At 31.6% G+C, this 21,940-nt stretch overlaps 2 protein-coding genes across 3 annotated transcripts in view; one reads left to right on the top strand and one right to left on the bottom strand.

Moving 5' to 3' along the window:
• LOC130896160 (cytohesin-1) overlaps window positions 1-1,301 on the bottom strand; it is a 29,075-nt gene extending 27,774 nt beyond the window's left edge. The window contains exon 1 of one of the 2 annotated variants that reach the window (XM_057804060.1): window positions 1,062-1,301. In XM_057804060.1, coding sequence (XP_057660043.1) covers window positions 1,062-1,104 — 43 coding nt within the window. In that variant the 5' untranslated portion in view covers window positions 1,105-1,301. The remainder of the gene's footprint in view (window positions 1-1,061) is intronic. The other variant, XM_057804059.1, reaches the window with a different exon arrangement.
• Window positions 1,302-6,077: 4,776 nt separating this feature from the next.
• On the top strand, window positions 6,078-21,452 carry LOC130896156 (facilitated trehalose transporter Tret1-2 homolog). The gene is made up of 3 exons (XM_057804045.1): window positions 6,078-6,361; window positions 13,736-14,098; window positions 20,403-21,452. Exons 1-3 carry the CDS (start codon window positions 6,301-6,303, stop codon window positions 21,401-21,403), a joined length of 1,425 nt encoding a protein of 474 aa, XP_057660028.1. The 5' UTR covers window positions 6,078-6,300; the 3' UTR covers window positions 21,404-21,452.
• Window positions 21,453-21,940: the final 488 nt, after the last annotated feature.

The following is a 21,940-nucleotide window of genomic DNA, read 5'->3' as shown; positions in this document are numbered from 1 at the left end:
AACATAGTAAGACCTCTCAGCCAAAGATGGGCTGAAACGAGATGGCTCTATGTCCTACCCTTTCGAACACATATTTAAGGAAAACCAATCAGACTCTAGGAACTAACATAAGTGAATATGAACAATATCAAACAAATGGCAATAATATATAGTAATGCAACTAAATAAGAACAAAAAAGGTCATAAAGATGTATTTATATACTTAATTAATTTATTTACTAGCAAGAAGGAAAAATTTATCACTATTAGTTCTGATGATTAGTAACTGGTTATTAACAAAGGTAAACAATGACACCAACATTTAATTTTTCACCAAGGTGGTCATAAAATAGCTAATTAAATGTAACTTGTTGATTATGTTAATGGATCACAAATAATTTTATTAGTCACCAAATAAACAGGTTGCTAGATATTTTTGTCTCAATTTTTTTATTATAATTTAAATATCATGCATCGTGATTTGATTCAATTATAATCCCACTTTCTGTTGTTTTCTTATCGCCCAAAGCAATTGTATATCCAAGTTCATCTTCACAACATGTATATTTTTGTGTTACCCAAGTCTTCATGGAAATTAAATCTTGGAATTTCAACAAAATTGGGTACTTTTTTTCATACCTCAATATCCTTTTATCCGTTTATTCTGTGAGAAGATGAAATTTTTAGATTCATTTACCAAATTAAATGATTTTTTTTCGCATATGATATGAAGATGGTATATCATTTCCAATTAGAAGGTTATTCTGTTATGCAAGTTTTGTAGGTTTCCTAATAATTATTGAACAAATATTTATTGCGAAATATAACGATATGAAATAAATATTTTTCAATGTTTATTACCATTTCCTGAAAACGTATGCATATTGTGGAACCATGAGTACATTTGCAAAGTTCTCATAATTCTGGAATGATTGTGCTACAAAACATAGTTAACCTTATACTACACTTTATATATTAATTTTCTCCAATTAGTAGTGGTCTTGATTTATAAGTATTTACATTGAATCATTACTAATACTCATAAACCATACAAATTAAATAAAGAGTAGAGTCAAACTTACCAGCTACATTAAAATTGTCTACGTTATGGTTAGATGTGCCCATCGCATTTAAATTAATTTATAGAGTTCTAATTGAATTCACATGGTTGAAATCATAAAAGTGCAAAAATTCCATATTCGATTTATAAATAACAAATAACACTCATAAGGGTGACATAGGACATCCCGTAAGTAACAACTGACGTTATATTTCTACGTCAATCACAGATATTCGACTACCACGAAATATGACAAATTGACGATGTGATTGTGTGCCGTAAATATCCGCTAGAGGAAGTAGAGACAATTATTTTGTAGAGAAGTAATTATTCTAGTTATTCGTTCATAAACTAGATGTCGCAGCATATTATTGAAAAATAATAGTTTTCTATATACACACACGTATGAAATGAATAGTAGGAATCTGTAAATTACAGTTAGATGCTAAATATTGCCAACCGTATTTGAAATTGGGAATGTTTGGATAAAAATGTTTTGAATTTTTTAGGGAAACAGACAACATGAATAAAAGGATTGAATGCATACCTCCAAATATACAATAGAATAATTTTTTGCTTAGCTCTGATTCTTACTCCTAAGAAAATTTTGGAAACATTAATGTATATGTACATACAGGGTGTTTCTATATTCGACCACAGAGGGATCTCAATAAATGATATAGGAAAACGAACTGTAGTTGTTGAGATATAGGGGGTTCAAGTCAAAATCAAAAATTTGCCATAAATCAGGAGCGCCTTTAAATTTTTTTTTTCAAATTCGGTGACCAATATGCTCCTTGTTTTAAATTGCTTGATTATTTTTAGTTAAAAAACTAATAACCTTTTGTGGAGATAAAATGAACGGTATTGTAAAAATTTGCCTCGAAGCAAAAATCTGCAAGTACGTAAGTAATTTACAAATTAATTAATTATTCATTTATTTTCAAACAATGATTTATTTAAATAAAAAATATTCATAATCTCGATTTTAAACAAAAATGTATAACATTAATAACAAAATTGGCAATGAAAATAACAATAATAATACCACAAATTGAAGTTAAACTTCACTTTATTAGAACAATAACAAAATTGACAAAGTTACAATAGTTGTTCAAACTGTTGGCCGCTTATTTCAATACACTTATTACACCGTTTTGTTATTGAAAAACTTGTCTTTGAGAATAAATCTGGATGGGATTGAATGATTTTTACCGCAGCTTGAATTCTACCTATTAGATCTTGTTTAGATTCGTTGATTGTTTTGTACACTAAAAATTGGGTCCACCCCGACCAATCCATTTTTCTCTAAAGCGTCTGTTAAGTATTTTCTTGCTGCCGCAGCAAAATGAACAGATGTCCCATCGTGCTGAAACCACATGTGTTGTCTAATATTTAACATTCTCCAACAATTCATCCAACATTGCTTCCAGAAAGCGCGTATAAATTGCTCCATTTAAATTATTTGGTAAAATGTAAGGCCCGATTATGCAATCTCCAACCATACCCACCCACTCATTAACCGAATATTTATGCTGAAATCCCCTTTCACAAACAAAGTGCGGATTTTCGTCATCTCTCTTCATGATCGAAAATATCAATTAATACAAGCTTTGTGAATAATGTTGGTTTTTTCCGGGGTATGAGTGTACGTCTGACGATTTTTATTTTTTGGATAAGCTACGTGCTACTAAAAATGTTTCTACATAGATTGATATATATTTTCCATGTATTTTTTCACGTAGAAAAGGATGGAGTTGTTAGTTTTACGATAAAACCTAGATTATAAGCGCTGGGAATTACGTTGTGGGGCCGTATTATACTGAAAGTGGAGTGGATAACACACATTAAAAAAAATCGTTTCGTTAGGTCAATTTAAGCCATAATGGTAGCCGATTGAAATGAGTACAGCACTTTTTCAACCATGTTTGCTTGAATAGCGTATTCATAACGTAGACTTGAAGTTCTAACGTTTGAAAAAAACTCTAAGACATCGATTTCTTCGACTTATTTTGCTGGTTAAATCCATTTAGATTGGGCCAAAAGGAGAAGTTCCATGGAAAATCATTCTTTAAAATGAGTGGTGTTAAACAATTGTTTTTGGAGGAGCCTGGAAACTTGGAAAAGGCAGCGAATAATGCGATTAAAGAATATGAGAGAATGTGATGCAAATTATGTAATGAAATATGTTAACAGTGATTGGATTTATAGTCCATTTTTATGGATGAGAAACTCAAAAACCTTTTTCCTTCTTCTGTACAGCCTATGGTTATAAAATACCAATAAAAACCAGAAAGCTTGTATAAGATCAGGTACATTTATTTTAATTTTGGATCAGTAAGTAGGTTTTATTACTCTCTCTCAATACAAATAGACTGTAGGTATAGGGAATACTTATAATAGACGAATTGGCTAAAAAAAATGCAGCGGAAAATTTAATAAAATAGAAGATGTGAGCAAATTATAAATTATTAAAATCGTGCATATTGGAGGCTAAGTTTAAAACACCCTGAATAAAATATTAATTAGATATGGACATATGGGTCACTAGCTTCGTTATTTATTGGAATATCTTCATTCAAATTGGACTCGCATATTTTCAAAGTTTTGGACAGATTTTATCTAAAATTTCATATAGAATTTGAGAATAATATAAAAAATATTAGATCTATTTAAAATAATAGAGTTGATGTCTACTTCCAGTACAACCGAAAGTTCTTCTACATCCAGGACAACATTATATTTGAAGTCTGCGATATTCAAAACCCACGGCTTAGTAATTCCAGATTTTCTTAGTTCTTAACAAATTTCGTTCGATGATGTCACCACAACAAAACAGAAAGTAAAATTGAGTTTTCTCTCTGAAATATAAACATAAAAACTGGAAATTCAAGAAATTTTATACAATCACAAAAGCTTGGCACAAGTTTTTTGTCAACATTATAAGAATTATATTGGAATTTTATGTGTAAAATACACTGGTCCACATGATCTTTGTGACACAGTATAAAAAATTATTTTTATTCTGCTAATCTACTCCAAATAATTTTCCGCGTTACACCCTGTATATGAGAGAGAGAGAAATACTTTATTGTTAAAAAATTGTGACAATTTGTAGACCAAAGCTTGTAAAAACTAAAAAACAAATATGAAAATAGGTAACTAAACAAAGATCCAAATACAATAAAATTACAATATACAGAAGGAAACCACAATGAGTAACAAAATTATAGATAATAATTAGTATATAAGTCCATAACAAAAATCAAATCAGCATGCAGCTTGCCCGGAATTGAATATTATTAATTAGAATAGTTTACAGTTGTTTACAGAGTAGAAGTTACTTTCCAGTAAATATGCCCTCAAATTATTGCGGATATCGATTTGATTTAAATTGGCAAGTGATTGTGCATTTTTTCGCATTGTAAAATATTGAGCCCTTAACTAATTCTGAACGTGTTGTAGGTAGGTAAAGGTCGTGCTCCGCGTTTCTAAGTAGATAGCCGTGCCACAAACTTCCTGAAATTTGAGAATTAGGCACACTGATTCCAAGATGAATAAGAAAGGAAAAGAGAGATTTTTAATATTTCAAAGAAGTCCCTGCAGTGAGTTCTGCTGTTTAGTCCGACTAAATATCCAACAGCTCACTTTTGTAGTTAGACCATTCGCTCAAAATGAGTCGTACAACTCGTATGCCAGAAGGGAAGGGCATATCGGAGATGCGACTCAATAAGGGCATAATAAACTATTAAGGGGGTGGATAAGTTCAGTTCTTTGGAAATTGATATCAGCGCAAAACAGAAGGAATTTAAGTTCTTAGATAAGGTGGCGATATGTAACTCCCCTCTCAAGGAGTTGTCCACAACAAGCACTAAGAATTTTGAAGATTCAACGACGTTAGTGGGGGTGTTATTTAATAAAAAAGGCAGCAATGTATTTTTATATGATAAAACTTTAGTTTAGTGTCGTGAGATCAGGGCTGCTCCAAGAGAAACTAGTGTCGTCTGCAGATAGAAATATTTTACAACTGATGTCTAGATACGCGATGTCGTTTATGAACAGAAGAAACAAAATAGGGCCTAGTACTGAGACTTGAGGCACTCCACATTCTATTGGCAAGAAGATATCGTTGTATCAGCCCTTACAGTCCTGATGAGTATTTATTTTTGTCATTAATTGTACTGCAAAGCTCTGTTGAAACTACGGGCATAAAGAAGAAGCTGTGTAAGTTAGTATAAGCATCAAGGAGATATGAAAGCGGTTCATGAAAATGAGTTATAGAATTTGATTCATTTTTGGCTACATTTACAAATATGGAGAAGCCTTATTTCTAAGATAATTCACCATAGATCATGTTTCTTTAGAAACATTACGAGAATTGGTGAGTATTCCATTATAATGAATATCTTTGGCAGCTTTGATTGTATTATGAGGAATTTTTCTGTATAGTTTCACGTAATTTTTGAAGAAGACGTTCTTTGCAGATATACGTAAACCTTTAGTGGACTAGGGTTTATTTTGCTTATTTTTAATACGCCCGAGGAGAAAAGAATTGGATACCAGACTAGTTGGTGTTTTTATTAATTTCGAATCGACGTCCACATCACCGGAGAGCATATTTCAATGAGTATTTAAAGTTTTATGTTACTATAGTCATCAGTTTAAATTGATATAAATATGGATTGTAGCTTTCTCGTAACAACAAAATATACAAAAGTCCTATTTGAGATTGGTGACTAACTTCACCTACAAGGGTATAATTAGATTTTTTCAAATTTATTGAAATAATGGAGAAATAATACTAAATAATTCTATATATAAAACTTCAACTGCGTATTTTAACATCAAACCTCGTACAATTTGAAAATGTTTGTTTTTGATTTTGTTTTGATTTAAAGCTGAAATATATAATACATCTGCACTTCATTCAATCCTTTCATGTAATTAGTGGACTATTAGGAAATTTATCAATTAAATGGATACTTTGAAATAAAATTAATAGCTAATCACTAAAATAGTGATAACATCGCATATTGTTAATTTCATAAAGAATTTTTGACAACGAATTGTAATTGGTATTTATCGATTAATTGTTTGAGTACTAATTACACTATAATCGGTTATTGTGATTGACTAATTTTCATACTTATTATTGTGGAAACATTGTTATCGTTCTTTGACAATGAATCATACCAAAATGAATAAATTCAAAATTGAATATAGTCACTCATAGTTACAATCTGAACAGTTTTGCATTCGCCATGATAACTAAAACGTTATTGTCTCAACATCGAGTATACCAATATATAGCTGCAATATCAGGTAAACTTTTTTCATTTTTAACTCACGTAAAGCTCGAATCAAAATAATCCATATTTTTTCTTTAATAAATAAAGATACTTGTTCACTAAGGAGATAGCTGGAAATCCGAATCAATTATAACAAATAAATATTTAGGAGGCACTAAAATACTCAAATAAATAATCAAACTGTTGAAATAATTGTTAATACAAAATAACGTCAGTTTCTAAACAAGTCATTACAATTTTTTTTAAAACAACGTTCTTTTTTAAAAGTAATAAATCAGATACTGTTATAATGGGTGTTCTAGTTATAGCTTATAGTAATACTACAGTCATTTGTAGCAAAAAGTCTAATGATGTTCTTCTCCTGGGTACAAAAAATCATTTTATTCCTGGTTATCGTAACAAATGTTAAAAGAAATACCGAGATTTGCAAGGATCTGCTGCAACTGAAAAAAGGTATTAATTCATGAAAACAACAATATCTACTTCAACAGCTTACGTACTAAAACCTATTCGTAACCGGAAGAAAATTAAGCCAATGAAATTAGATATATACCCAAAAAAAGATATACTCGTTGGATCAAGATCAAAAAATAAATAAAAGACATACAATGTCTTTTTAGGTGTCTGTGGGAAATTTAAAATGAAAATTGATCTATATTACAGAAATCAAAACGAATTTTGAGATCATGGTTTTCAGCAGAAAACATTTCTTCCGAAAGCATAGTTTTTATGGCTGAGAATCAGAAAAAGTGTGTATTGATACCTTGGCTTCTGAAAGTTTATTACATTTTAGTATGACTACCCCGGAAAACGTCTATTAAAATATACCATAAATTTTTTTTTATTAATATACAACACTGTTACAACCTACTCTATAAGCAGATTAATAAGTAAATTATCTACAAGTCACTAAAGTGAGTAAGGAACCATCCATTGATGGTACTCTGAGAGTATTTATTGTGGGAGATCTCCTGGGTATATTCTCTTCAATCTTCTCTTTGCTAGTGGCTGGTTGAATAGATTATGTATTAATTCATTGTTGTGCTCATTGGATAGAACTTTGTGTCTATTCTTCATCACATCTTTGATCTTTTTTCCGCTACAAGTTCTCTTATGTGAAGGGGAATGTTATAGTTTTCTTGTACACTTTTTTGGCGTTGTGGTCCTGCTTCCTATCCTGCTTCTTGTATAACTGTTGTTGTTCAATATCTTGATTCTCTTTTATTCTTATATCTAGACTAATGTTTATATTTATTAAATTTTGAAAATCATCCTAGTTTGTCTCTTTAGTTGTTAGTTTACGTGGTTTTGTTCTCCATATCACATGTGTACTTATAGTTATTATTATATTGGGTTAAGGTCTGACGTTAAATTGAAGTTTTACTCTATTGCCTTGTGGATATCACCTATTTCTTTTATTACAGCAATGTCTACCAGATATGGAATCTTGTTCACATCCGTAGGCCGTTGTTGGCTCACCCGTTGATAGATAGTTCAGGTTATTTTGTTGCATTAGCATAGACATTAGCGCTCGGCCTTTAGGTGTGATTAGTCTGAAACCCCATATGTTGTGTTTAGGGTTCCAGTCTTCTGCAGCTAAGAATTTTGAAACCAAGAGTTAGTAAGAAATGACTTTATTAGACAGTTGATATAGAATGTCTTAGAGTGCTATAAATTGCTGCTACTATGAGAAGAGAAGTATTTGCTTCAAGTTTAATTGTTGCTGCTTGAATTTCATCACCTAAATAAATTTATTTTGTTGATGACTGTAGTTAGCATAATTCATACTGTTTTAGTTTAAAAGTTGAGAAAACATATTTTTGAATTCGTTAGAATATCTGATAGTTTATCTAGTTCATTATCATTATTATTGTTGTTAATCGCATTTGTGTTTTCGATGGTGGCGCCTCTATAACTAACTTTCGATATTAAAAGTTTGTTAGGTAGGTGAGTGTACATTAGGGTTGGTAACTAGATTTTGGGTTTTTCTTTGTTTTTTATTTCCATTGTATCTGCCATTTATGAGGTCACGATAAACCTCTGTAATTAGAAGGATGGTCTCCGTTACACTGTGTACAACTTGCTGTTGTATTTTTTGTGTCTCAAATATGTAGCAGTACTTAATCAATTGAATTATTTGTGGTTTTATTAGTATTTACAGAGAAAATATAAATTTTACTCCAATTATTTAGGTATTTTTTATCATTTATAGTTTTTTCGCTCTAATGAATGTGAAAAATTTCTAAGAATTCTCTTTTTTGTGTATTAGATTTCGTTCCAAGAATTTTTGAATCTTTATAATACAATTTATGTTCTTTTGATAATTCATGGTTTGTTAAAACTGCATTGACAAACATTTTATTTTATTGTATTTTATTTTAAAACAGAAAAGACCTAAAATCAAGAACATTTGGCAGCATTAATATATCAAAAGGTCTAAGAAATAAAAAATTGAAGAATAGAAATTTATTAGTATTTTTATAAAATTTAGGAGGACAAACATTTTATTCACTAATTTAAGATGTCACAAAAAGATTAATTGTTTGTTTCATAAACATTGTGGTACAATTTATTTCTAAATAAACTATACCTAACTATTTTCCCCACAATTTCATTATGAACAAAGCGATACAACAAGCGAACCTTTTTGTTTGAACGATTCGTTTTTTGTTTTCGTATTTTTTTCTTTTGAGTACTCCTGTTAATGATGACGACGATTCATCTGTCATTATTATAATATAATGAATGAATTAAGGTTTTCCTGAGGTCGTTACAAAATATGTTGAAAGAATTCTAAGCTTTTTCACTTTTGGTCTACTGTAAGGAGATGTGATGTTAGTGATTGAATTAAATGAAGTCTAAACTTGTGTGAGGCTTACATATTTTGGAGATATTTTAATAATTTGTACAATTCATGTGTTATTTATTTATATGGTGTTTGTGTATCTCGCTTTTATTTTTCACACTGAGTAGAATATTATACCCGCCAGTGCATTCGGTCAAATTAATAACAAATTATAAAAGTAAAATAATAATATTAAAAACCTGTCATTGTAAAGTTTTTCATATCGAGTATTTATTAGTGGAAGTCAAAACCATTGATTGTTGAATAAAATTCGACATTCAAAAGGAAAGCAAATTGCTACAGGAATGTTACATTTTATTGACACTTAATCTGCTGTATCCAATTTTACCGATACGATTCAAAAAGTTGTTAATTGGTTCTAGAGAAGATATTGTAACGTAGGCAGTATCAGAAAAGGATCATCATCATCTATCAGCCATCTTCCATCCACTGCTGGATATAGGCCTCCTCTAGTTTAAAGCATCTATCTCTATCTTGAGCTGTATGTATCCAATTTCCTACAATTTTCTTTACATCGTCACTCCATCTTTTTGGCGGCCTGCCTCTACTTCTCTTATCCATTCTTGGCCTCCACTCCAATATTCTTTTCGTCCATCTATTATCCGTCATTCGGGCTACATGGCCTGCCCATTTCCATTTCTTTTGGGCTATAATTTCAATAATGTCCTTAACGTTTGTTCTTCTTCTTATATTCTCATTTGTAATTCTATCCCTTCTCGTAATTCCGAACATTGCCCTTTCCATTGCCCGTTGCGCCACTCTCATCTTTCCTGCAGTTTGTCTCGTGAGGGTAAGCGTCTCTGCCCCATAGGACATCACAGGTATAACACACTGCTCATATACTTTTCTCTTTAGGCTTATTGGTAAGTCTGATTTCAAGGTATTACTCAACTTGCCAAAAGCTCTCTCGGGGGTTTTCACCTTGGCGTGGTGAGAGGGCTCAGTAGCTTTCAATATCCAGGGAGCGATGCCGGCGGTAGCATAGCTACTGGTAGGGCCACCCTTGCCGGTAAGGTCTCAAAGAGATGAAAGTGAAGCTAAGAAAACCCACAAACGGTGAGGCGTCTGACCCAGAGTGGGCGGCTTCAAACAGCGTCTGTATCTCCACGTTAGGAGCGGCTGAAATACACACTCGCCAACACGCAATGGCAAGCGTGGCGTTTTTATTTGCCAAAAAACCCTCAAAGTTATGTCGAGTTTTAAAACAATTACGGAACGACCCCAGGCAAGTAGGATAGATCGTCCAAAATCTTGTGCTGAAGAAACTTCAGTCAGTCCCATGGATTCTGGGGGGGACAAAAAACCGACAAGAAAATCAGAAAAGGATATTTAGGCATAAAATGATCAAATTCTTCTTATCTCAAAGGCACGTGCACATACACTTGATTGTAACAGCTTCTAAGATATTATCTGTCTAATCAGTGTCTAAAATGTAACAAGACTATTGTGTAAAACCAATCTATAGATATATAGATATAGAATTCCACCTTCATGGTGTGGCAATAGCGTAAAAAGGCTAGAGCTCGACAGCATCCAGATGGTAGACGGGTGAGGTAGCCAGGATAACTGTCACGTTTGCAAATAGCTCAGGGAACACATAAGTAATTTTGATAGTACAATTATGGTATGGGGAGGAATCAGCATATGAGGAAGAGCTGATCAAAAGTATTCTAAGATCATTTGACTAATAATACCTAATTTTTTGGCCTATTGTGGTCCCATACGTTGTAGTTATTGGAGCTGAAATTTCTATTATTACAATACTATCCTCCTCTCATGTTTCAAATATTAGCATGTGAGCTAATCAACGTATTGGATTTTCAAACATACACTTAGTCTAGAGATGCACTTTAACCCTTCTAATGAATAGTTGTTGATTTTCTCCTCAAAATTGTTTTTTTCCATTATCATTTGATATGCCGATTGCTTTTCTATCTCTTGAATCTTAATACGGCGGTCGTTCAGTACCATTTGGTGAACTTTCGCTGGTGTCGCAGTTTTTAGTCAGGACGAACCTATCACGTCATTCAAGTTGATGCGGCCCCGTTTAAATTTTACATTTGTAAATGGAAGTTTAGGGTCTCCGTACACAGTGTCTAACTTCTCTTTTATTTACGTGAGCGTATTGTCTTTCAAAAACAAATATTTAGGGACAGATTGTCATCAATTTTTCCCATTTTCAGAGAAATCTTAACAATGGCTAATTTACACAGTTGTCAAACAAAAATTAAGCATCCAATATGGTTGAAATTCTTGTGAGAATGTCTCAACGTATGCGCAAATATATTTCCAGTTGAAGTCAAAAACTTTTCAGACAACCTCGTTGTTCGAAAATATAAACTGTTTGAGAAGTGTTTCGTATTTAATTTTAGTTTTATTTCGTTTCAGAAAGTTTACTTTTATAAAGTATTTTAATTTAAAACTCAATTTTGATTTATTCAGTTAATTTCGTCGACTTTATTCCAAATCCCTTTAAATTTGAAATAAGTTGATTATTAAAAACATTAGTTCGGCTTTTGGATTTGACTATTAGATATTTTTTGAAACTACTCTTTTATTCTATTGTAAGTGGTAATTTTATATTCTTCTTGGCAATAAACTTAATTAGAGGAAATCGAGGGGAATAACTTTTTGCAATTTGTTCCCAAAAATATTCCTAGAAAGTTCTCTTCTTCTCTTTTTGTAGTCGTCTCGTTTTTATAGATTCTTCATATATACTAGACATATTATCCAGCTTTCTATTTTTTATACACGATGTATAAAGGGCGCTAGTTATACGGTTCGAACCAAGTAACATAACTTTTTCAACATTCGAATTAAGCATTACGTGAATTGAAAATTTTTTGTCGTGTAAATGAGACCCCATCGATAAAACGGATACATTTAAAAAATTGGGACTGAGGGCTTTCATTTCTTGTAACGTTTCACAAAAATATAGTCTAATCAGTGAAGGATCTTGTTTTTTAAAGTTAAATAAGTAGGGGCACTGAGTTATCGGAGGCCTTAGTATCAAATAAAAATTTGATGATCATGTATTGCGGTTCTGGCGGTTCTGGGACTCAAATTGTTGTTTGTTTCATTCTATGGCCACCAATAGCTGAGTACCCATAAATATTTAGCTTTGAATTACACACGGCAATAGCGTTTTCCCTGAGTTTGCGATAGAAAACTTTCATTAATTGATAGTTATGACGTTGAGTCATAAAATAGAATTCAATTAGAGTCAGTGTTCAAAATATCCTCCGTTTTCACGTAAGTATACACAAGTTTATCCTTTTTTCTGAAGAATCCATTAATCTTCTAAACGGTTGAGAGTCAGCTACGAGGTCATTAAAGTGACGTTGGATAATGTCTTTCAATTCTTGAGGGGAATTTAACTCTGTGGCATAAACTTTTTCTTTTGACTACTACCAAACTGTGTAATCCAAGAAATTAAAATCGCATGACCGAAGAAGCCAATGAATCGGAGCTTCTACATTTCTACCAATCCGTCGATTGGGATAATGGTTACTCGACCAATTACGACACCTTCTATCATGGTGCATAAAAAATAGAGATCTTAGTTCGTTCAGCGTAATAAATCTAGTATTGAAAATATAAACATAAAAACAATTTCATTGGATGTATCAACTTTCAAAATATATTCGTATAAAAATTCAATACAATGTTGCCAGTAACTGTGGAAAAATCGTAAAATATGTGTATATTTTTTTTCTTCAACATCCTTTATCTTGAATACGTTGAGGGCGTTACGAACATTTTTCACTGAGAAAACCCCAAATATTTTTCAATTTTTTATCTATGATTGAATGTATGTAATGATTTATATAATTTTAGATGATATTTTTTTTATTTTTGAGTTAATATCATTGATATAATTATTACTACGGCTAGCTCATAATATATTTAATTCAGTAGCATGAGATTCTGTTTCTCTTCAAGTTCCGGCGTTTATATATATATATATATATATATATATATATATATATATATATATATATATATATATATATATAAAGCGATTTCTTATTGGGAACGTAGCAACGAAACACCAAAGTGGACTAACTTTAATATATTTTCCGATCTTTCGAATACTTATGTATTCAGCGTCTGGGAAATAATTAATTAAGATTTTCGGTGATTTTGAATTGTATCAATTTCTGTTAAAAATGTAAAATTCCTAGGATTCAAAATTCAAATTGCCGGTTGATAGAAATATTTCTATGTTTCTATAGAGTGGTTTTACATTGAAAATTTTTAATATTTGATTACTGGTGCAAAATGACAAATGTCTCAAGAGACGTTCGTTGTGAGCGAGAATATTTAAATTGAGGACAATTTTACTTACATATTTTTTTAAAATGGAGTTGCTCCCTTGTATTAATGTTTAATTTTAGGTCATTGTAAATCATTTATAATTTGATATAAGTATATTCATCGAATGATAGCTGATTTCCTCTTTTGAAATTTGAAATTCAGTTTTGTCGATACTATTATAAAATTAATGTTAAATTGTTTCAGGAACAATATGTATAATGTCTTCCGAAATGCACTTCGGGTGGACATCACAATCTCTGCCTTCTCTCACTGACGGCACTTACAAATTGCAACTTTCCAAAGACGAAGCTTCATGGTTAGCCGTAATCCTTTTAGCGGGTACAGTTATGGGAGCAGTCATTGCTGGAAAATTGACGGATATAGTAGGACGGAGGAAAATTATCCTCATAACTTCCATTCCACTTATAATCGGATGGATTATGATTGGAGCCGGAAACAGCACCGTGGAACTTTTTGTGGGAAGATTTATCGCAGGAATAGCCAATGGACTAAGCTTTTCGACCGTTCCAATGTATTTAGCTGAGATAGCAGAGCCAGAAATAAGAGGTATATTTTATATTGTGTGAAATAATGGCTTTTTTTTTTTAAAATTAACATTTATCAATTGCACTATACCAGCTGTGACAAGTTTTTGACCAATAATGCTTTTCACACAAATTAAGAGGTGAAGGTAGAGACAAACGTGGGTATAAAGATATTTTCTTAGTAAATATGTTTTGTCCGCAGATCAAATTCCGAATTAGTTTAGGCTATTTGTACAAGTAACTTTTTCACTGAACACAGACTGTTGTGTCAAACCACTTACTTACTCACCGTATTACTTCAATTAGTGTGGTAAACCCTTGAACGGGCGTGGGAAACTAAACATTGTATGAATTCTTCATTTTAATTCACTCAACGTAACTATGTAATCACCTGTTATCTTTTGAAACTAATTGAAAGATTAGTATATAATTATTTAAGTTCCCACAAATTTCAAAACACGAATGAACTTTCAACCTAAGTGCAAGTTTGTTATATAGTAAAACATCAGAAACATGTTTGGCCTGGAGCTTGATTTTGGTTTCGTTCGAGTTAAGTCTCTTATATGCGTCGAAAACAGTGCAATACAAAACTTGCCAACTGCATAGTTTATCATCTTGTACGAACTTATGCATGCTCATCGACTTAATAATAATATTATTATTTATTTATTCTCAGGGAAACGCAAATCACTAAATTGACCAAAATTATTGAATATGTTATAAAAGTTATACAAGCGAACACTAATAAGGAAGTCTTAAAAAAGACATTCTACTATTGTGAAATACCCGCTAACTTTGTGTCTTATTTAGGTCTTATTTAGGTCACGTTGCGATTCCTAGACCTGTAACTGAGAAAACCAGTAGATTACTACATAATATTTGAAAAACTAAGTGAATTCAAAACGATAATATACTACATATGAATCGATTCTATATGAACCTTCATCTGTGTTAATTTCTTTGCAGCATATTAGCCTCTTGCAATTCACTGGGTTTGTTGTTTTTCCATTTCATTTTGAAATTGGTTTTGCTTCCCTATTGCTAATTAGGACTACTTTCATACTCCATCATTAAAACCGCATACTACAACATTTTTTAAAGATTAGCGAATTCGGAACAGAATAAATACAAAGTGTCCTCAAGCGTGATTCATAGTGTCCCTTATTCATTAGACGCTTGAACTTCCATTAACGTATCGTTTTGGATCACTTAATTTTCGTCTTATGTGACTGGGAACGACCATAAATGTCCTTCGTCTACTGGTTTTATAATTATTCATGGTTTTCGATGTATACGATAAGATTTAATATTTAAAGCAGTTTGTACAATGACCACTCCTAAAACCAACCTCATAGTTAAATGATTAAGGGACACTTGAACCCTGATTTATGTATCATCTCGGATTACTTAGTTTATGTCTTTTATTAATATGACTCTGAAAGCCCATAAATATCCATTTTATAATTATTTATACTTCTGGTATATGATAAGATTTAGTATTTAAGGTAGCTCGTACATGGATACTGGGATCTTACCAGTTTGATGTTCGTCGAGAACACTAGTCAGAATATTGAAACCACTTCATCCATTTATTTTATTTTATTTAATAAATAGTTTTTCACAAAGTTATGAATTGACTTATTCAACTCTCGTCAAAAGCTTGAATTTATTGGAAAAATAAATAATTGTTTTAAAGAAACTAGACAATACAATTTTTCTATTTTGACTTGAAAATCTTATGGCCCAGAATTGGCGATATGTCATTAAATGTTTTCGTTTCAATATTGATATTTTAAGCTGCGAATTCTGAGTTTATGATATTTAATTTTTTTAACATCATTTACACTATTGAATTATTGCATGTTCTGCACCTGAATTGAAACTGAAGTTTAAGTCTCAAATTTTATTAATGTAAAGTAAACGTAACTGAAAAGATTTATGCAAGGTAACTAAGTTAGAATAATACTCTATAAATAGGTATATGTTAGTATATATTATATTTATTTTAGAGAAAAAATTTTTTGGCGGTTTATTGTTGTTGCTTTCAGTCAGTTAATTTGCTTCAGTGTTTTTTTTAATCTTCATAGCTTAGAGCTAGGATTTTATGTATACATGTCACTGCTAGAGAAGATCATCGGCTACACTATCAGTATATGCACTAAGAGACATAATTACCTTATTATCCAACCCAGTGTGGTGGCAGAATCATACATCGCTACTACTACTCGATATTTTGAATGAAATGAAAAGAGGCTTAACTATGACTTTTATGAAAAATTGTCAAATAATCTTTTTGTACATTTTGTGCTCATGCAATAGTTTTCAAGATATGATGTCATCAGTAATATTTTAGACACATCACACCAGTATTTATAATTTTATTTTGAGTAGATATGATAATGCTGAAGGTACAGGACTGTGCATTCAAGTGATTTTCGGTTAAAGTACAACTTGCTCCAGATAATTGGTGAATTTTGATCCTACCTCATAAATTTTACACGGTTGTTGATTGTTGTACGAACGAACAAGTGATAAGGAGCTGTAGAATGAGATATACAAAGATGAAGATAATGCTAATACACTCTAAACACAATCTTTGGATGAAAAAGATAGCGAAGATGAAGACGGCATTCTAACCAACGAAATGACATGGACCGAACTACAAGAGTAGATAGCATACACTGAGGACGCGTGAATGCTTTGTTGAATGTAATGGTTTCAAATGGTTCTCACAGTTCTCAGCTTCGAAGAAAGCAAGGAGCTTTGTTAAAAGCATTGTTGTTCATTAACCTGATCCGGAAGGTAAAGCCAAGACTACCAACAGGTTAACAGAAACATGGCAGCTTATTTCAGTGACGAGCTATTCGACACGGCTGGAATCAATTCATTATTTCGTGGGGAAAGTGACTCCATATTGTGGTTCTTGTTCCAATTATTCCACAATGTGGTTTTAGCACCAACAACAAAAGAGATTTTGCATTTAATTACAATAGTTGTCGAGAGGAATTTTGTATCATTTCAGGAGTTATATTTTGTACCAAGACTTTGATTATACCTTCCAGTTCCTTGAGAGGTTAGGGTGAATTTAATACACTAGAGACTTCCAATAGCATCAAAAAATACAGTGGTAATCTGTAGATATCTGCAGAAATATAAGCATATGAGGTGGAGCACCATCGGGCTGAAATCAAATTTTTTCAGTTAATTGTAAATTATAAATTAATACAATTGAGACGTAAACGAATAAATTCAGGTAGTATCTGATCTATCTATCTGTACTATCGTAAAAGTTTTTAATATCTATCACCAATCAATGTGTGTCTCATAAAAAAAAATAATTATTATAATTCTAACCATTCCACACCAAGATTTTGTGGATATTACGTATGACTTTCTTCCTACCATTACGAATTATCATCTCACCAATACTGGTAATTGTTTCCGCTCACGCAAAATGTTGCTTAATCGAAAAAACAATGTTATTTATCAATTTCATTCATAACTGCTTCTCAAAACTGTAAATGTTTATTAGATTTTATACGGATGAAATTTTTTTAAGTGTCCCTCCCACGTACTTCAACAATTATCAATAACTTAATTCTCTCACGTTCACTTAGTTATGACATGATAAGATATCTTGTATAATTAAATGTGCTAGAACAACTTAAACAAACTGGAGTGACAAACTTAAATGTGTTATGGAAAAGTAAGTTTTCTTAAAATAAATGTGAATTAATATAAAGGTCAAAATGAATGAATTGTTTTCGGCATTAACAAGTGCATTTGATGATGTGAAATCAAAATCTGTGAGACAGGGGCCAACTAAACCCGGTATCAGTGAAATGCTTCAAAAATATTACCCATGTCTGAAAAAGATGAACAGAAAATCTGCAAGCACTTTGGATAATATACAAAACACTATATTACGTAACAAGAGTTGTAAGTTAAGTGCGTAATGGGCTTAAAACTCGTGTAACGTACTATACTTTTTCTACGCCCATTAATGCATGGTACTTAAGAAAACGTGTCGTATTTTTAAAGAAATTGCATAGTGTACTGCCTACATTTAGGGGCATCACTCTCTCAATCCTAATTATATCTCACTAATGCCAAAATTTGTGCAAATAGACCAAATAAAGTCTTACGTCAATAAAAATTTGATTGTTATTCAATTAAACCAAGAAGTTTAAGTTTTCTTCTCAAAACCCACGTGTATGTTATGAGATCTCATTACGTGCATGTTATCGTTAAATGTCATTTACAAGGAATGTTGACAATGCGATTTTTGACGTGTACAGACATGGGCGTAGAAAAAATTATATAAAAGACACTTTTTCATAATTAAGCGAAAAATTGGGTGGTCCATCTATTTGGACAGCTCTGTATATGCTACGTTTCCTGTTTTTATTACAGTAAGGGATCGAGGGGTAAATCGTAGCCAAGGATCTTTTGAAAAAGTGACTTGTACACAGAAAATCCTAGCCCTGAAGTCTTAAGCAAAAGTATAGTTATAATTAAACCAGAAATTCTGTATTCCGTCCATTTTACCCGACCTTGTTAAAAAGATCGAATCTGAGCTTCAGTTGATATAACAGAATAATATTCTCGGTTCAATCATACAACATTGTAAGAACCCAACTATTATCTATGCGTTAGAATGAATTATTTAAGTTTATTTAAAATTATTTTAAAGATTTATTTAAAAATATTTAAATAATAAAGAATTATTTAAAAAGAATATTTCAGTTTTACTTCGGAGGATGTAAATTAGACCAAATTCATTACCTGACCTACGGTTTTATAAGGGTCATTTTAACTTCACTGGAAAATCGACAAAAATGTGTTAAGATTAGGTTAGGTTTCAGTTCATGAAATCGTTTTTTAACGTATGCTATGTAAATAAAGGTGTGAAAATTCTGTGAAAACAGTTTGTTTTAATTTGATTATTTGCACTTTACTCTATGAAACACTGGTTACTATACTAAATATATAACTGAATCAGCACCCACCTAGCTTTCCTAATTTTTGTTTTTAAACTTTGCATTAAATTCTGAGTTACTGAATCTGGTATTTGCCGAAGTTTGCTGAACATTCTCGTTTTCAATTCTTCATGTTTAGTGGCTTCCTAGCCTTCAGAATGTATGTTAAGTTTCATATTTCCCCAAAAACGGTTAATTGGCATGAGTTGAGGCACATCACCTACATTTGCTGGACTTTTCAATAAATGGAATATTCAACCCTGCAACAACTCCCACAACATCCTTTGCATAATGAGCAGTTGACATATCTGGCAAAAAACTCTCCTTCAGGATGCTGTTTTCTTTATGAACTGCATTAATTTAGATCTAACAGACTCTTTTTCATATGTTTCATTTCCAGAAGGACAAATGTATGCTGAAGAACGACTTCGACAAATATTACAAACCATACCAACATTATCGAGTTAAACTTTTTGTGTGTTTTAAAATACACTTCTGAATTTACTCCTTCGCCTTTCTGCCAATAATAAGTCTTATTTTTCGCCGTTTCACTTCCGTAAAAAATAAAATATGATTTGTCGTCGATAATGCTTTCCAAACCTTCAGCGAGCAAAAACTGAGACTTCTAAGTTTTCTTTTTATTCCATTTATTGCTTCTCAGTATATTTGAGTGCCGATTTTCTTGATTTTTGCACTATATTCTTTTCCTTTAGAATGTTGCTTACATATTTCTAATCGATTTTGAATTTTCATATCTAGATTTTATTCATAGAACATGGCATTTATTTCATATCGTGCGTTTTCATCTGAATTTTCCACACTTGAAACTAAACTTCCAATAGAGTCGTGATGTTTGTCCTTGGACAATTAACTATCAAATTACTAGGAACAATTAATAACATTCTCAGTCAACAACTACTTTACTTACTAAAAATGAAATGATTTTGTCTCTCCACACCCTTAATTTGTTATGTACTTTACAATGTTCAATTTTCAGTCAAAGTTTCTTAACTTTTCACTTATAACTATTTGACATTTGTGTACATGAACTTTCCTTACTTTTTTGTTCGAGTTTACATGTACAAATATTGCATCCCAAATTTCCTTGGCCAAATTTCCCACACCAAAAGGTCATCTACCTGCTATCTGGCCGAATTCACTCCAGGTTTTGCTTACCATAATAGTAAACATTGAGTTTCAAAACTTTTTCTAAGTATAAATTTGTGTGGGTGTGAGAAAAAAGTATGCAGAACATTTCTCACTCGTGTATTAGCGGTATTCGTCATCCTACACCCAAATATAGTGGCATAGAGACGACACATTCAAATAAAAATCAATTTTTTCCAGGTATCATTACATCATTGTGTCCAGTTTTTGTGGTTTTGGGTATTTTGATCATAAATTTTCTGGGCTCCATTTCCTCAATTAGTACAACTGCTTATATAGCTATGATTTTTCCTTCACTGTGCGTAATTACATTCCATTGGATGCCAGAAAGTCCGTCATTTTTACTTCAAAGAGAGAAGCACGAAGAGGCAAGAAAAATTTTGGAACGACTAAGGGCAGAATCTGATGTAGAGGAAGAGCTGCAAAGAGTTATGAAATTTTTAGGTGAAAACAAGCAATGTAGTTGGAAGGAATTTTTCTTAGATAAAGTGACTTGGAGAGCAATTCTAATTGCTTATGGATTGAGAACCGCTCAACAATTCAGTGGTACAACTGCTTTGACTTTCTATTGTAAAACAATTTTTGACGAAACTGATGATATTTTTCCTTCTGAATTATCTACACTAGTTTACTTTCTTTTGCAGCTCATTGTATCATCTATAGCTATATTTTTGGTAGATGTATATGGTAGAAAACCATTGCTATTGATTTCAACTGTAGGCACTACCTTAACATTATTTATAATGAGTGCTTATCTTCATCTAAAAAACCATGTGAATATTACTACATCCAAATTAAACTATATACCCATAGTAATATTATTTTCAAACATCATATTTTTTAGTATTGGGCTTCGTACAGTACCACTTTTGATGATGGGCGAAATGTTTTCTCCTCGATTTAGGGCTAAGGGATTATGTATTGGATGTATCTACTTTAGTGTCATAGCGATGGTTTTTGCTAAAACATTTTTTGATATTTCATTGAAGTTTGGTCAAGCAGCACCTTTTTTGTTGTTTTCCGTATTATCTTTTATAAGTACTTTTTTTATTATATTTTGTATACCTGAAACTAAAGGATTGACACTGGAAGGAATTCAAAGGATATTGAAAAAATTACCAAAAGAGAATAATACTCAACAACAGAGCGATGATAAATTTACTGTGATAGCTGATGTTTGACAAAACAAGCATTGATTGTAACAAAAAATAAAATTTACAATGTGTACAATGAACTTATTTGATTCACGAAATCATGAATTATTTTCTTAGATCAAATTCTGCCAACAGCTACCAGATGATTGTAGTATTGACAATGATTGATAATTGACACGTATAAAAGTAATACAAATAATCTGATGATGTTTGCAGTATAACTTTGTTTCCATTAGATAATTTATAAATAGCTCATATGTAAACTTTCGTGAGTTCTGTCACTTTCTTAAAATTGTTTTACAGCTTTTCCCATTTTCAAAATGATCCACAAATCTTCTTTCATAATAACTTGATAAAGGATTATTGATTTTTGCAAACTGAGTAATTTTTCCTATGGTTGCATTAATTAAGACAATCAAATATATTTGAAATTCCGTGAAGTTGGGTCATTTTGGTCTACTTTTGGAATTGTCATAACTTTTAAACCAAATTTTATAAATGTTTGTTCTTAGTCTTATTTTGTAGGTCTACATTAGTACTTTAAACTTTGAAATTAGTATAAAG

Source organism: Diorhabda carinulata, chromosome 7 (assembly GCF_026250575.1).
Source record: "Diorhabda carinulata isolate Delta chromosome 7, icDioCari1.1, whole genome shotgun sequence".
Classification (NCBI taxonomy): domain Eukaryota; kingdom Metazoa; phylum Arthropoda; class Insecta; order Coleoptera; family Chrysomelidae; genus Diorhabda; species Diorhabda carinulata.
The sequence above is the reverse complement of the archived record's forward strand: the minus strand, read 5'-3'. Positions and strand labels throughout refer to the sequence as shown.

Excerpts from the sequence above, each read along its gene's own strand:
- LOC130896156 (XM_057804045.1), top strand. The coding sequence starts at position 6,301 with ATGATAACTAAAACGTTATTGTCTCAACATCGAGTATACCAATATATA. Across the intron at positions 6,362-13,735 it reads ATATATAGCTGCAATATCAG|GAACAATATGTATAATGTCT; the intron begins GTAAACTTTTTT and ends AAATTGTTTCAG. Across the intron at positions 14,099-20,402 it reads AGCAGAGCCAGAAATAAGAG|GTATCATTACATCATTGTGT; the intron begins GTATATTTTATA and ends AATTTTTTCCAG.